This window comes from Telopea speciosissima, chromosome 1, assembly GCF_018873765.1.
Source record: "Telopea speciosissima isolate NSW1024214 ecotype Mountain lineage chromosome 1, Tspe_v1, whole genome shotgun sequence".
NCBI classification, from domain to species: Eukaryota; Viridiplantae; Streptophyta; class Magnoliopsida; order Proteales; family Proteaceae; genus Telopea; species Telopea speciosissima.
In genome coordinates, this window is record NC_057916.1 from 12,545,584 (window position 1) to 12,560,991 (window position 15,408).

Sequence of the window (15,408 nt, forward strand, 5' to 3'; positions counted from 1 at the left end):
TCTTGAAAATTTATTAGCTCGAATATCTAAGAATTATTACTTGCAATCCGGGAACCAATATAGTTTCTCAAAATATTATAAAATGTACAAGATTACTTGTTTATAGAATATTGATTATAGGGGGGCATGTGGTAAAAGGGATATATAAACTATCACCGTCTGAGAATCCAACATGTATTATGTGGCAATCATTGATTTCTCAGCTGAAAATTTTAGGTAAGCCTTTATTTTTCGTCTCCCTTTTCCAGGAATTAGCGGTTGAGATTGCAAAACTTGAGAAGCAAAGAGATGACCTTGAAGCTGAATTGAAGAAGGTAAATTTCTGGTCTTCACTTCATTTATTTTCAATTGTTTACCTTTTTTAGTACAACTGTACAAGAGTTATTTTGGAGACTGGTTTCTATTATTCAGTGTTCCATTTAAACCATATCTAGTTACGTTCGCTCTGATTGTTGTCTTGACTGCTTTCAACTTTGACATTCGATTAGGCTCATCAAATAACTTCTTTTGATATCCCATTAGTGTTATGATAGTTCTGCTATTACCCCCTTTTTAATTAGCTTACCGCTGCAGGCTGCACCACCTATACTTGTGGCCCAAGAGGGTACAGATTTACAGGGTGTTAAACAGTCTGGTTTCAGTTAAACGGTCCGGTTTGGTTCGGTTTGCTTCAGCATGCTTAGGGGTAGAAACCGAAACCAAACTGTTCAACTAAACAGTTTCAAAAACAAAACCTGAATCGTTTACTAAACGGTTTCGGATTAAACGGTTTTATTAGGTTTATTGTAATTTTTATTCAAATGGCTTCTTTCCCTTTTAATTTTCTATTAGATGGATGTAAACTTAACATTGAATTGAATTGTTTATTGTTATATGTTTTCTTTTAATAATTGTAAGGTTGTAGCTGTTTCTATGTTTTAATGATTGTAAGGTTGGAGTTGTTTATTCTAATCATGAATGACTTAACTCACTATGTATCTATTAATCAGTTTTAAAAGGTTTACCGTTGGTTTTGGTTTAAACGGCTCGATTTCGGTTTGGTTTTGACACCCTTCATTTACTACCATGGGAGTGAGGGATACACCTTAGCTCTTACATGAGAAGGGGAGAGGGGTAAGGATAAACCCGCCAGCACAAATGGTTTCATTATGAATCATTGCTTCATTTGATATCTGAAACTGTTTATCAACTCTTATCCAGCACAAATGGATTCATTATTAGTTGTGTAACAGATTCATTGATTGTGCTATTCCAAAATGAGGGACTCTAATGCTACTATTCCTTAAGGTGGTTTACCTTGTACGAGGACAAAGTGGCTCTAAAATTCCAGGTTAATGAGAAAATATGTTAAAGCTTAAAAGTGTTGAAAAATATTAGAACTGGGTAGATATTGAAATTCTTAGAGAGTGAAAAATAAAAAGCTATGTTCAGCACATTGGATCAGACTGTGAATCTGATGATCCAAGTATTCGGTCAGAAATTGCTTTTACAATATCCAAATCTTGATGATCTTGCAACAAAGAAAGGAAATGAGACATCTATGCATAAGTTGAACATTAAGAGTAAAACAACCATGACGAGTGGCAGTGCTGGTGTTCACTCTGGCAGAGTGATGCAGAAGCCAAGCTGTTTGGCCAGAATTACAAGAAGGGGACTCATGGGAGAAGAGCTGGTTCACTTCACCAACTGGTGGACCAACCCACTAGGCCATGGGGCCAACCAACTTTAAGTTGGGCCAGCCCAATAGGGCTGGGAGTTGCTGGGTCTCTCAAACCTAGAATCGTGGGGGTATACTTGTCAATTTATTGACAAGAATTTTGTAACTTCAAGTGGGGCCGAATTACACTTATAGTGGTCCCCACTTGAAGGTATGTGTATCTTTTATGTTCCTAAATTAGATCAGTCAAGTAATTAGGATAGTTTCTATTTTCTTCTTTCTTGAGGAGCAAGCTTTGCCTTCTATATATTTGTAATGGTTTTTAGAAGCCCCCACGATTTATGAAGATGAATAAAAATTTACTGTGCTTTGCCGCAAGTGAATTTTCTTTCTCAAGTTGAGTGTTTGACTTGAAGGGCTGAAGGAGCCTGGCTGGGAGAGCCTAATCCATCTATCCCCCCAACCTTCTATTTCTTATTTTCTCCATTCTCCTCCATCTAGCCTGGTTTGCTGTGAAGCTTCTCCACTGCACAGAAAGCCATCTGAGATCTGTTACTGCTGCTCCAAGTTGTTCTAAGTTGCTGCTACTGCTGCTGGAGATCCATTCTCAGGGTTGAAGACACTTTCCATCAATTGAAGCTGCTGTTACACTTCTGCAATTCGTCTGGACTGAACCTTCTAATTCCATATCACCCTCCATTCACACTAACCTTGCTGGGTTTGGAGACTCAGTTTCCACCATCCATTCCCCCCACTCGATACTCACCTCCACCTCCATTCCAGGGCCTGAAACTTCCATCTTCCCATTACTTTCTATTTTCATCTTCAACCTTCCATCTCCCATTCTAACCATCAGAATTGGTTCGAAGTTGCAGAACAGGTTCTACATACCAAGTTTCACAATCGATTGCTGCTGGAGACCAACACAGCCTGATTTGGAAGGTTTTCCCTTAACCTTCTATTTTGGTGGTTCCTTGATAACTTCACATCGAGCCATCAGAAGTGAAAAAATCTTGAAGACAGCCTCTCCCTAGCATTCTCTACCTTCTATCCAAAGGAGGTGCCCATCAGTTGGCTGGTTTGGCCAAAACCCTAACCTTCTATTTTCTGGTTCTATTTCTATTTTGAGTTTGTGGTTTGTTTTTTTTAAGACTGGTAATCCAGTTTTACATTACAGAGTTTTGTAAATCTTGGTACTTGTAGTGGTGAGGATATGAGTGCTGAAAGAGTCTTGTAGAGGGGTGGAAGTTACAGCAGTCAAAGACAAGTGGTTCTGATGGATGAGATGTTTGTGCATGAGCAAGTTTAGTCTATGTCTGGGAGGGACAAATGGAGTCAAAGCAAGTACTGATGTCATCAAGTGCTTTCATGTATTGGACACTGCTTTGATGCTTGCCTCTAGTCTTCTATTCCAAATTCCAATTGCCACTGTTGCCATTGGTGACAGATCAATGGCTTTTATGGGGTGGGGTGACAAAAATGGGTTTAGATTAAATCAGTCAATGTTTGGTACACTGGAATTTAGTTCATTCTTCAGATATGGGAAGTCATGCACACGGCCTAGAGTCCACATAAATTTTTTCCTAGTAACATAATTTTTTTTTTTTTTTGGGGCATATTTTGTAGCTTTTGAGGGATTCAACCGAATGCTGGTAACCTGGAATACCATTGCCACATGTCCTACGAGGGTAGTCATTGGCCACAAGTCCTATGAGGGCAGTCATAGTGATTTCGATCCCGGGGTTAAGATACCTATTTGGGTTCACTATGGGCCACCTAAATAATAGAAGACTCGAATCAAAAGATTACTGGCAAAACAGTAAATAAATTGAAATTTATAATAGTGCCATGTAATTAACCAGAATCTTAAAGGGTAACTTAGTAGTTAGATGGGGAAGGGATTAGAAGGGAATTAAAATAAAAAGGCGAGGACAAACTTGGAAGTAAAGTTAATTGAAGGATAAAACAGAATAAAAAAAAAGAGAAAGAGGGACAATTTTGGAAACACAAGGAAAAAAGACTAAGGCTGTGTCTGGATGCCATGAAAAGAAAAGAAAAGAAAACCGTACAGATTTTCTTGCTTCTCTAAATTTTCATGACGTTGAGATGACTTGCGAGATGAAGGAAGATTCTGTAATTTAATTTTAAAGAAAACTTTCTCGCTCCCAGTTTTCACGAGAAAACCTCAGGGGGTTGCAGGTGAGCTCTGTGAGGGAGGGGCAGAGATGACGAAGGGGGGTTATGAGGGGCTGCAGAGCTGTGGGAGCTGTGTGTTAATGAAGCAGATGGGGGGAGAAAGATGCTCAGAAGAGAGGGTGGGGGAAACGATTACTAATGCAGCATCGCCACTGCCACCACCTTGTTAGCAGCATTGCCACCACCATGTTCGCACTCAAATAGTTGACTCGATACACATTTTTTCCTTTTTTTTTCTGAAGAACCCATGAAACCCACTCACGAGCTCCTCTGGGTTGTGCTCCCTGAAACAGAAAAGCTCTTCGCCAAAGCCCTCAACTGAAACTTCTGAATCTTCCTGCGGCGTCTTTGGGAGCTCATCATGATGCTAACCTTCTTAGGAGCCATGAAACGTAGCAGATTCTTTGTACAATATGAGATAATTTGTCCTTCCTTTGCCTCTCCCTTTCCTCCTGTCTCTCCTCTCTTCAGTGTTATGAAAGCCCAAGGGGTCTCTTCATGAAACCCATGCACGGAACCCACACCGATATGCTCCTTACTTCTCTCTCTGATTTCTGGGTTTTTTTTTGTTATTAGTTTTCTTCTTTTCTTTTCAACTGCAAAAATGGTAAGAACGAGGGATTAAAGTATCGGTCTCGTGTATCGTATTGGCAGGGTGATTTTAAGAGACGTATCATATATAACTTGTATCATGTATAACCACTAAAACGGAGAACAATGTATAACGAGACAAGTGCATTCAATTGAAATTGTTGTAAAAGATTTTGTTTCTTGCCTGTACTAATATAGTCTATTGCCATGAAGAATGTCGGGGTGGTTCAAACTCATCTCAACCACTTGAATGATCGAATGAAAGGTTTGTTGGTTGAATCTGATTGGTATAAGATGCTTGAATGTAAACCCCAAGTCAAAAAATTGTAAAAAAAGAGAGGTTGAGAGCAAGGATTTGGAGTCTTGGGTGGTTATTTTTGGCTTCAAAACTCGTTTCAAACTCTGTTTTGAGTTCTGGAATGTGAACACGAGGCTTTTATGGCTTGACGAGCCGTATCACACCATATCTATTGTATTGCATAGTATTGAGTCGTATCGGCCGGTACGTTAATGATACATACTGATATTTTATATTTATTTTTCAAACCCCTAAATTGATGTATCGTTGAGTATCTGTACGTATCAATAGTATCGTGCCATATCGGCCGATACAATGCGATACTTTTTGATACACAATATTTTCAAAAAGAATAGATATTTATTGCACCATATTGTATCGATACCTTGTGATACCGATACGATATTGGCCGATACGATATGATACAGTTCAATACTTTAAACCATGGGTAAGAATTTTTTGATTTCTTTTCTTTTCTGTTCTTTTCTTTTATTATTAAGATTCTTTTTTCTTTTCTTTTCTATCCATTTCTTGACATCCAAACACAGCCTAGAGGAAAAGTATCGAGAAAGGGGGGAGATAGATCGTCTTCAACCTTGGACGACCTGCAATGGTGGAAATCCAGCACCTTTTGAAGGGGAGAACTCCTTTGTTAGAGGGCTGCTGACTCTGCAAATTTGACGCAAGTGTCGAAACCCCAAGTCCTATCACATGCAAGTGATAGCAGCAGTAACTGATCCCCTTACAATCGATTATTTTATTCTGCAACTCAAACCAGCACAAGAACAGGACTACAGTTGAGTTTCAATTTGAAACCCTTAGTCCAGGCGGAATCCAGGGCTGGGGATTTGCATAGAGAATTGTCCTGAGGTGTTGATTTAAATCTCTAAAGCTTGGACTGACCGATAAGGAACTGAGAGAGTACAATGCCTCTCTTGCAGAATCCAATTCACGCCAGGGCAGGACAGAGTGATGATGGCAGATGGAAAGGTTAACAGGGAAGCAGGATGGGGAGGGCAAAGAAGAAGAGTAAAGGAGGAGGAAGATGAATCACACCTGAGACGGAAAGTTCAGTAAGGGAGAAGAGAAAAAGAGAGGAATAGGAAGAGAACAAGAGGGAAAGAAGGGAGAAGACAGCCACCTGGCTGTTCAGCCACACAGACACCACTCTAATAACAACTCAATTCATTCTTTTAATCTACTTCCACGGTGGGGATTACAAGCATCTAAAGAAAAATAAAAGACTCCAACAAATAGAAACTAACTCTCTACTAGGAAACTTACTCAACAAGGACATTAAAGCAACTACGAAAATTGAAATAGGGAAACTATATCCTAGTATCTAATTCTATCTAAAACTCCAATATAAAAGATAACAAGATAATTCAAATAAATTTCTAATATCCTACTGAACCACAACCAAACTTGGATCCGGTTATTGGTCGGGCCTCTCTAACAGGTTTGGTCCAGACCAAGGAAGTGGTCCTGCATCACATAGTGTCACATGACCTATGCAGTCATAGTGCTGGCCTTTCCTCTTATAAAATTATTTCATTGTCTGACACTGTATTCTTGAGTTCATGTGAAAGTCTGTATCTGTATCTGTGAAAATAATTGACTATCGATGACTAGATGTAGAGGTGTATATTGTAGGTTAACATCTCTTTGGATGCGGCATGGGCACGCCTTCGCAACACTAGGGAAGAGAGAGATCAGTTTGATGATGCAAGTAATCAAATTGTTGCACACTTGCAAACGAAGGTCTGGTATTTGCAAATATTTTAATTTCCAACTGCCAAACAATAGATGTGCAGAAGACATATTCATCATTCAGAAACATGAAACTTATGTCTTGGTTCTAACATTTATTTAAACTGTAGGAAGATGAGCTGTTTAGATCCATTGCTTCATGTAGATTAGAAGCAAACGTTTTAAATACATGGATCAATTTCCTGGAGGATACCTGGGTTCTCCAGTCGTCATACACAGAGCAGAAAGAGAAGCAGGTCAAGTACGTACACCCTTATTTTCCTCTAGCTTCCATCCTTCTGGCTATATGGTTCTCTTCTAGCATGTAATCTATTATGCAATCTTTGTTGGATCATGAGACACTTAATTGGATCAATTTCTCAAATTCCTTGTGCCAATATTTGATTCACTAATAATCTAATGAATCTTGCATAATTTATTAGAATACACCAATCTCTTTGGACTTATAATATGTTTCTCTTACATGTTCAAGCGACGAGTTGGAGAGATATGGAGACTATTTTATTAATTTAGTCACCCGTTACCTATCTGTTTATGAGGTACATCCAGCAGAGAAAAAATATTTTTTGCATGGGAATTTTTCCTCCCCACCTGCCATATCTTCATTATTAATGTGAATTTTATTACCTCTTTTCTACTGGCGTACTAAATTTTATTTTTTAACCAGGATGAGTTGGGCCATTCTATCAGCCGCATCAGGAAATTTGTGGACAACTTGAAGATTTTGACTGGGGGGTAATGTGGCTTGTTGTATTGAAGCATTCCTTAGTTGGCCTCGGATACTCATTTCTTTTTCCATGATATAGCAGGTCCGAGATGCTGTCTGGTGTAGATGGTGAGAGTGTAAAGGCTATAGACCCACGAAAGAATCTTGAAGAGGAATATCTAGACTATGAAGCAAAGGTATAAATGTACTTTCTTGTTCCTTGAACTATTTGTTTTTCCCACCTGTTGCAATTGCCATTTTACTTAGAATTTTTTAAAAATGATCCGGCTTCGGATAGAAGCTTTTTAGTTTGACTAGTTTTGCCTCATTCTATTATTTGTTCAGAGTCTCTCACTTTGTTTTGGTTAACGTCTACTCTGGCTTTTGATTAGGCCTCGGGTTGTAAGATGATTTAGATCTGTTTGTTTTTTTGGAGAGAAAATCTGTGTGTCTTAGTAATCTTTGATGTGGTTTTTGTTTTTTCCCTCAGATAGTAACTACCTTCAGTGTGGTGGATAAAATGAAAGAACAGTTTTATGCTCTACTTGGAAAAAGTTGCAGGTACAATCTTTAACTCTCCCAACTTGCCAGCTTTCTCAATGTTGTCTTGATCTCCAAAATGTGTACATTTGAATCATTGAATTATCCCTGCTTCTGTGTGTTCTCATCCATGTGAGTGCAGGAAAGATGATCGAAAAGTCAAAGAGTTGCTTGGTTCCATTGAAAAACTAAGAGAGGAGTTTGACTCCATTGAGCGACCAATCCTGGAGATCGAGACTCCATCCCCTAGGGAAGAGGAACCACCTAATGAGAGGCTGGAGAAGACTCTATCTCCTTCCCCTGCGCAGACCATTCATACAACTCCTCCTTTCCCTGTAGTGACTATTGAGTCACTGCTATCTAAGAATGATGAGCCTCCAAAATCAGCCACAGTCAAAGCAGAGGAGCCATTGGACCCTGAAGCTGAACTGGCAAAGCTGGAGTCAGAAATTGGGAATGTTAGCAGAGATTATACAGAGGAGATTGGTGGTTGGGAATTTGAAGAGCCGGAAAAAGAACTGAGATCAGGTGACTCGGGAGCGAGCAAATAAGACTAGGTTTCTCTGCTGAAATGAGCACGTATGGTATTCAATGCATCTTCTGTATACTGTATGTAGAAATTATCCATCTATCACAAACCCCCCAAACGGTTGCTTTTGGACTGGGTATATTCATTTGAAATGATGACCCACATCAGCTGATATCTATATAATCAGGTGTAAATAATTTAACTTGTAATCATGTAATATTTGTAAGTTATTTGAAAAAAAAAATGTAATGTTGATTGTTTGCATTGGAGTGGACTATGATTTGATATCTTTTCCATTTTGTCCATGGGTGGAGGGCTTCTGGTTGTTGTGTGGCCTCATTGTGGGTTCAAGGGTAATCCATCTTTCAGGACAAGAAATTTTTTTTTTTTTTTTTGGCTTAGGGATCAGTTTGAGATAAATCCGGATGGATTATTAGATTGGGGTCTGTAAATGCTTCATTTCTACCGATAAGTACTCGGGCACGACTATTGGGCAGATTGGACAAATCCCTGCCTCTACCAAAGGTTACACACATGATCAGAAAACCATATGGACTGCAATCTTTTACCACATTTATATATTTCACTTGATTTCCTTCCTAATTGAGGGTTGATACTGAACCCATTTATTTGTGCTATACAGGATTGAAAAGGCGCTGGAGGCTTGAATTAGGTTAGTTCTTATGCATAGGCCATTATCTAGGAATCACCTTATCTACAAAGATCTAAGCAGATCTACAGTAATTTGCTCAATTCATGGGGGATATAATTCATAACATGTGGTAAAAGAAGTTTGCAGTCTACTACTATGATTAGAGATCCGTTCTCTCTTATTGACAATCATTACATGATAAAAGCAAGTAAACAAATGAGTTCATGTGTTACACTGTTCAAAGAAAATAATTGCAAAAAATCAAGCCTTTGATAGGTTTTTGGCCCGGCTTAAAATCAACCCTGAGAAGTTGACATTCCAATAGAGATACAGGTGAAGGTCTCATGGTCCGAGTGCTTTTATTTATTTATTTATTTTATTGGGAGCTGACTCAGTTGTTGTTCTAGGCACGACAGAGTTCATGTCTGGGTGCTTGGTATCACTATCAGGAACTGGGAATAAATAGACTATAAAGCATGGCAACTATAGTTTTATATGATTTCATTAAGGTAAAAAAAGGGAGAATGTTCTCTGTGCCGCAGCGCAGCCTGCGTCCAAGTACATGGGCAGCCTGTGCAGGGGGGCAAGGTGGTCATAGCGCCCACCCCCATATGCCTGGGTGCAGGCTGCGTTGCGGCACAGAGAACAGTGCCCAAAAAAAAAATAACGTAGTTTTTATATGAAAGATCTTATTCTATGTCTGGAATCTGGATACCCTCCTAGTTTTTGAAGTTTGAAGAGGGTATGTGCTGGTTTGTACCAAAGGGGGGAGTACCACATAATGCTGAGGAGGGACCCCTGCTGCTCTTCTTACAGAGGTATGGAGGAAGCTAAATGAAGAGGTGGGAGTGAAGATATTGATTTTTATGTTGATGGGTGGAAAAGCTTTGCAGCCTTGCAGGTTTGGTAGTTGGGATAATATCTCCTTTTGGCTTTTGAAAGGCACCATCATAGTGGTCGGCTCCCACAGGCTACAAGGTGTAGTGGGTTGGAACTCCTAGCCCATTTTTGCCGTTTAAGGCAGCTCCCTCAATGGACTCCACTGGACATACTTGGAACTGTTATGCTGCAATGGAACCCCACTTGCCAGAACCTGAAGGTCTCTACTTGTGGTCCTTCAATGGTTCAATTTCTAACCTTCTGATATCTGGGTTGGAAGCTCAGATACATGGCTTCATTGATGGGTTTTCTTACTTCAAGGCTGTGTTTGGTATGTATTTTCGGAATAGAGCATTCTGAAATGAGAAATAGAATCGGGTTTCAGAATGCAGACCTAGAATCTACTCTGAGAATGCATACCAAACAAAGCTCAAATTTTCCTGATTTGGTTTGTACTCCATCCAGTTACCCCAACTGAGCATTCTGAAATGAGAAATAGAATCGGGTTTCAGAATGCAGACCTAGAATCTACTCCGAGAATGTATACCAAACAAAGCTCAAACTTTCCTGATTTGGTTTATACTCCATCCAGTTACCCCAACTGCGGAAAGAATCTCTCTCTCTCAACAGTGTTGAAAGTTAAAAGAGAAGACAAAACAAGCCTTGAGCTTCTATACAACCCTTCCTTCAATTTTAAAACCCCACCATAAATGTCGGATTACATGTTTTTCTCAGTCAATAATTGCGAGAGTGACTCAAATGGAAAAGGACATTTATAGATCCCATCAATTAAAGATGCTCAAGAAACCCAGGAAGCTTTTACTGTCACTTCCCCCATTTGATTAGCAAGATTGGAAGTCACTAATAGAACAGTTCTTAAAGAAAAACAAAGAAAAACCAAACCCAGAAACCCAGTAAAAGTATAAAGCCAGTTTTGAAGTGACTGCTTAGCTCTTCTAAACTTATATGTAATTCAATACAGAGACCAATTAAAGGAAAGATTAGTGAGGTTGTGTTTTTTTTTTTTTTTTTTTTTTCCCCTCCTTTTCAATGAAGAGTGAGGTTTACTTACTGTAAAAGGTGCCTAGTCTCTCTCTCTCTCTTTCACACACATATAATATGATAATAATTTTGAAAGTTTTGGTACATGGGCTTAGGAATTCAAATTCGAATTATTCTTGCATAGTAGTAATGGGTAGGGATGTAAACGGATCGGATACGGATCGAATGTGATCGGAGCCGGATATTCCCTGGCCGAATACGGATACCTAAACGGATTCGGATGCGGATCGGATTCGGATTTTTGACCATCCGTTTATATCGCCTTGTGTAACCCGGACCTTCCTCCGCGGATACAATTCTCTCTCAATCCATATCTCTTAGATCAGATTCTCTTTTCATCATATTCTAGAACTTGTTTAATCTTCAAAAACCTAAAAATCATTATTTACTTAATTTTTATTATTAAGTATTCGGATTTTTTCGGACGGATTTTAATCGGAGTATTCGGATTATTTTTCGGATATCTCTAAACGAATACGGATGCCCCTAAACGAATACGGATGCGAATTCGGATTCGGATTTCGGTTTTCGATTATCCATTTACATCCGTGTAGCAGAAGATTCAGAAATATATAAGTTGTTTTTGTTCTAGGTAAATGGATTTGTTGAATATTTAAAGAATAATGTAAAGAGAAAAAGAAGAAGACACTTGACAGGAGTGGGGGGCTCTATCCTTTTAGGATTCCCACATAGATACCCTGATCCTTATCCACGTTTTTCTTAAATTCTGTCGCTGAGTTCTGCTACTGTAGCACCCATCGTTCACCTTTTCCTAGTTTTCCGATCCACTAACCCATTTTTACTTTAAAAAATTAACCAATCATCAAGTCTGAAAATATAAAGTACGCCAATGAACAGTTGATTGTTACACTATTTCTTTTCTTGCCATCCAAACATACCCTTAATGCCGATGGACTAACACAAACAGACTAGTTAAGCTCCATGTCCATACACAATATCCAATATCTCGGCATAGGTTGATCGACCAAGTCTTTCCCGGTATAGGGAGGGTGATAGTGTAATGATGATCCAAGAGTCTAATTATATGGTCGCATCATTGGTGAGGAAGAGATTTTTCTACTCCAAAGTTTAAGGGTGTAAGTTTGGCCCTATCAGTCCGAGACCATCCTAACCAATCATGAACCCAAACAAGGCCAAGGTTGCGATACCCTGACCATGAGGGCAGGTCAAAACTGAGAATTTTTACCCTGAGTCAGGCCAGGGTTGAGGGCTTGGGCTAAGCCCGGCCTAGCCCTGTCTTCTTCTCCCCGGCCTAGCTCAGTCCCGACATCTCCCTTCCCCCTCCCCATGATCAAGTCCAATCAAGGTCAACCTGGCTCTGCCCTAAGAACAAGTCAAGGTTGATTTTTTTTGGACCCTGATTCAAGGCTAGGCCAAGCCTGGGCATAGCTAAGGAGAATCAGGGTTGGGCACTAGGGTTTCAAAAAGATAGGCCCAACCCGACCCTGTTGCAAACCTACTTAGGTTGAAAGAAAACTTAAGATTTGTTTGGTATGCATTTTCGGATCTGATTCTGAATCGAGAAAATAGAAAAAGAAAATTATGTTTTAAAATGCATTTTAAACCCCAAATTAATTCCAAGAATTCACACCAAACACATCCTTAGACCTTAGTATTGAGGAAATGCCAACTCTTTGTTCAAGAATTGTGGTCCGATAATTTATTTCCAGGTAAATTCCACTGGGAGGAAGTTTTCCACTAACTGAGGTCAAGAAATAATTTCTTTATTCAAGGTGATTTGACATTGTAATTGGACTCCTAGAGAATCTTCCTCAAACCATTTTCGCAGATCATAGGGGTCAGAGATTTAGATATTCCAATCCGACGTACCATCCTTTCCATGGGGACGTAAAATCCAGTCCCTACATCGATCCAGCAGTACCTAGCTAGAAGGAGTCCTCGTGATTGTCTTTGTTTTTTTGTGTTCATCATCACTGTAAATTCAAACCTTCCATAAAATAGAATTCCCCAAGGACCCCCACAACACTTCGATTTTTCCTCCCCTCTTAAAATTTTTCTAGTTTGGCACCATCCACACTTTAATGGATGCTCTGCGCTTCCTCTCCCTGCAGTGCACACATAGAGATAGTAGCTGATACTTCAGCTCAGCTCCCCATAAGCATCTCCACAGCACAGTTGATCAGAAAAGAGGAAAAATCATAAAGATGGCCATTAGCTTCTCTTCATGTGAACATGCAGAGGAAGAAGAAGAAGAAGAAGACTACATAGACATGGAAGTGAGTTCCTCAACTGCATTCTTAAGCTACAACATCAACTCTCCTCCTCAGAACAGAGAGTTTGAGTTCCAGAAGTCATTAGCTTCTCTTGAAAGGGAACGTTCAACATCTCCAGCTGATGAACTCTTCTACAAAGGGAAGCTCCTACCTCTTCACCTCCCTCCTCGTCTTCAAATGGTTGAAAAACTCCTCGACCACAAGCAGCAGAATTCCAACTCTTCTTCTACTGATGTCAGGACAAGAACAGAGCTCATCTCCAAAGAGAACTATTCCACTTTCTTCACCACTACCCCCACCACAACCACTTGCAGTACCCCCTTTGAGTCCTGCAGCGTTTCTCCCTCCCAGTCTTGCCGGGTCAGTGGTGAACTGAGCCCTGCGGGGTACTTCAGTGGTTTCATAGGTGAGCAGCCAAAGAAGTCTTGGTCCAAAAAGCTCAAATTGATCAAGCAGTCTTCATTGGGTCTCAAATTGAAGGCTTCACGGGCTTATCTCAAGTCTCTGTTCAGCAAATCTGGGTGTTCTGATGGGACCTCTGCAGAGGCTGCAAGGAATGGGGACGAATTGACCATTTCCAAAGCCAAAGAGTGTTTGAACAGGTACATGAAGGTGACGAAGAAGAACCCATTTGGCCAAATTCAAAGAGAGAGGCACGACGAAATGGCAGTTAATGTCATGGCTGGGAAAGAGAAATTGATAGATGAGAGTGGTGGTGATGGCCACAGGAGGTCATTCTCAGGGGTCATCAAACGTCACTCAGCAATCAAATCATCCCCATCTTCATCCTCATTCTCAAGTAATCCAAATGGGTTTTATGAGTTGCAGTTCCTTAAGAGAAGTAGCAGTGCGAATTCAGAGATTGAGAGCTCAATTCAGGGAGCAATTGCTCACTGTAAACAGTCTCAGCAGTTTAGTTCGAGAAAGACAGTGAATGAAGTTGGGTTTTGTTCGTTCTCTACTTCAAGGATTGCACTTTGTGAGAATCAAGAAAGGCCAGGACACTGTAGGGGATGATGATGATTTCAAATTAAAAATTGACTGGTCACATGATAGTGGAAGGAGATTCCTTAGTTATTATTCATTGGTTCCAGTCCTTGGAGATACGTGTATCTTATCAAGAGAGCTATGACTCTTTACTCTATCAAGAAATCTGTCCTCTTAGAGAATCAGGTCTGCAAACTCTATTGCAGATGAGTTGGGTAGGGATGGAGTAAGTAGGCAATTTCTGTATATGGGCTGTTATCCTGTGACTGTAGTTCCCTTGTAGTGGGGTTCTGGCCTTTGGCCTTTACTGCTGCTGTTGATGTTCTATATATATATATTTTACTCTCTATCTCTCTAATTTTCTGATAACATCAATGGGTTATTTATCAGAAAATTTCACCCCTTTTAATTATGCAAACCTTTTCAGGGAAGTTTACCTGTCATAGTGTGATGGGTATCTTGAAAAATTAATAAGAAGGGAAATTTTCCTAGTCCCACCACTGACTTACTCTCATATTTCTTGTCTCCCTTGAGATAGATTCCATGACATTAGGTTTCTGGCTTTCTCTGTCGATCATTTTTGCTAATGAAGGTCAGATTCTCCTTCTCATAATGAGATAAAAAGTTGAAAAGTAACAAAATCTTTTGGGTTTTCTGCTTTTCTTTTTTCCTGATACACAAGTAGCAAAGCACCGACTCTTTGTGTGTCATTTATCTGTGTTTGAGAGAGAGAGAGAGCAGGGGGGGTGTGGGGATTAAACTTACGCAATGATAAACGTCATTAGGTTGTTTTATCAAAGACACCATTTTTATAACAACTGTGATTAGAAGAAAAAAAAAAGCTACTTATCTGCATCTGACTCTTAAAGAGCACTCAAAAGACATACATTAATGGCAAAAGTTTTTCTGCACCCACCTAGGAAAAGTACACCCATCAAGAATCATAAAAATTCAGTCTCTTAATAGTATAAAGTTGATAACACCCCCATTGTTTCTCGGAACCCTTAGTCAAGAGATTTTGATATTTTCCCTTAACATAAATTTAGCCCTTACTGAACAATGATAGATTCTTTTTTGTTTTCAAAAAAGAATCATACATAAAAACAAAGGAGACCGAGTTTTCCTTCACCCCTTCACCTTGGGCATTGCTACCCTTAGATGGCCACAGAAGAAGATAGTTTTGGTTAATGTCAATAGGGAGTGGGAGTGTAATGTTGACCCAAGAGTACTCAATTCACTGAGGGCACTTCATCCGTGATGTAGGGATTCTTCCTTTCTCTATGTGT

The 15,408-nt window shown here is 39.7% G+C and overlaps 2 protein-coding genes across 4 annotated transcripts in view; both read left to right on the forward strand.

The window, feature by feature from the left end:
- LOC122647159 overlaps positions 1 to 8,520 on the forward strand; it is a 73,714-nt gene extending 65,194 nt beyond the window's left edge. For 2 of the 3 annotated variants that reach the window (XM_043840644.1, XM_043840642.1), the window contains exons 11-18: positions 249 to 314; positions 6,396 to 6,503; positions 6,623 to 6,753; positions 6,985 to 7,051; positions 7,180 to 7,247; positions 7,319 to 7,415; positions 7,709 to 7,779; positions 7,901 to 8,520. In XM_043840644.1, the coding sequence (XP_043696579.1) occupies positions 249 to 314; positions 6,396 to 6,503; positions 6,623 to 6,753; positions 6,985 to 7,051; positions 7,180 to 7,247; positions 7,319 to 7,415; positions 7,709 to 7,779; positions 7,901 to 8,309 (1,017 nt within the window). In that variant the 3' untranslated portion in view covers positions 8,310 to 8,520. The remainder of the gene's footprint in view (positions 1 to 248; positions 315 to 6,395; positions 6,504 to 6,622; positions 6,754 to 6,984; positions 7,052 to 7,179; positions 7,248 to 7,318; positions 7,416 to 7,708; positions 7,780 to 7,900) is intronic. The other variant, XM_043840643.1, reaches the window with a different exon arrangement.
- Positions 8,521 to 13,044: 4,524 nt separating this feature from the next.
- LOC122667205 (probable membrane-associated kinase regulator 4) lies at positions 13,045 to 14,171 on the forward strand. The gene has a single exon (XM_043863449.1). It carries the CDS (start codon positions 13,067 to 13,069, stop codon positions 14,150 to 14,152), a length of 1,086 nt encoding a protein of 361 aa, XP_043719384.1. The 5' UTR covers positions 13,045 to 13,066; the 3' UTR covers positions 14,153 to 14,171.
- Positions 14,172 to 15,408: the final 1,237 nt, after the last annotated feature.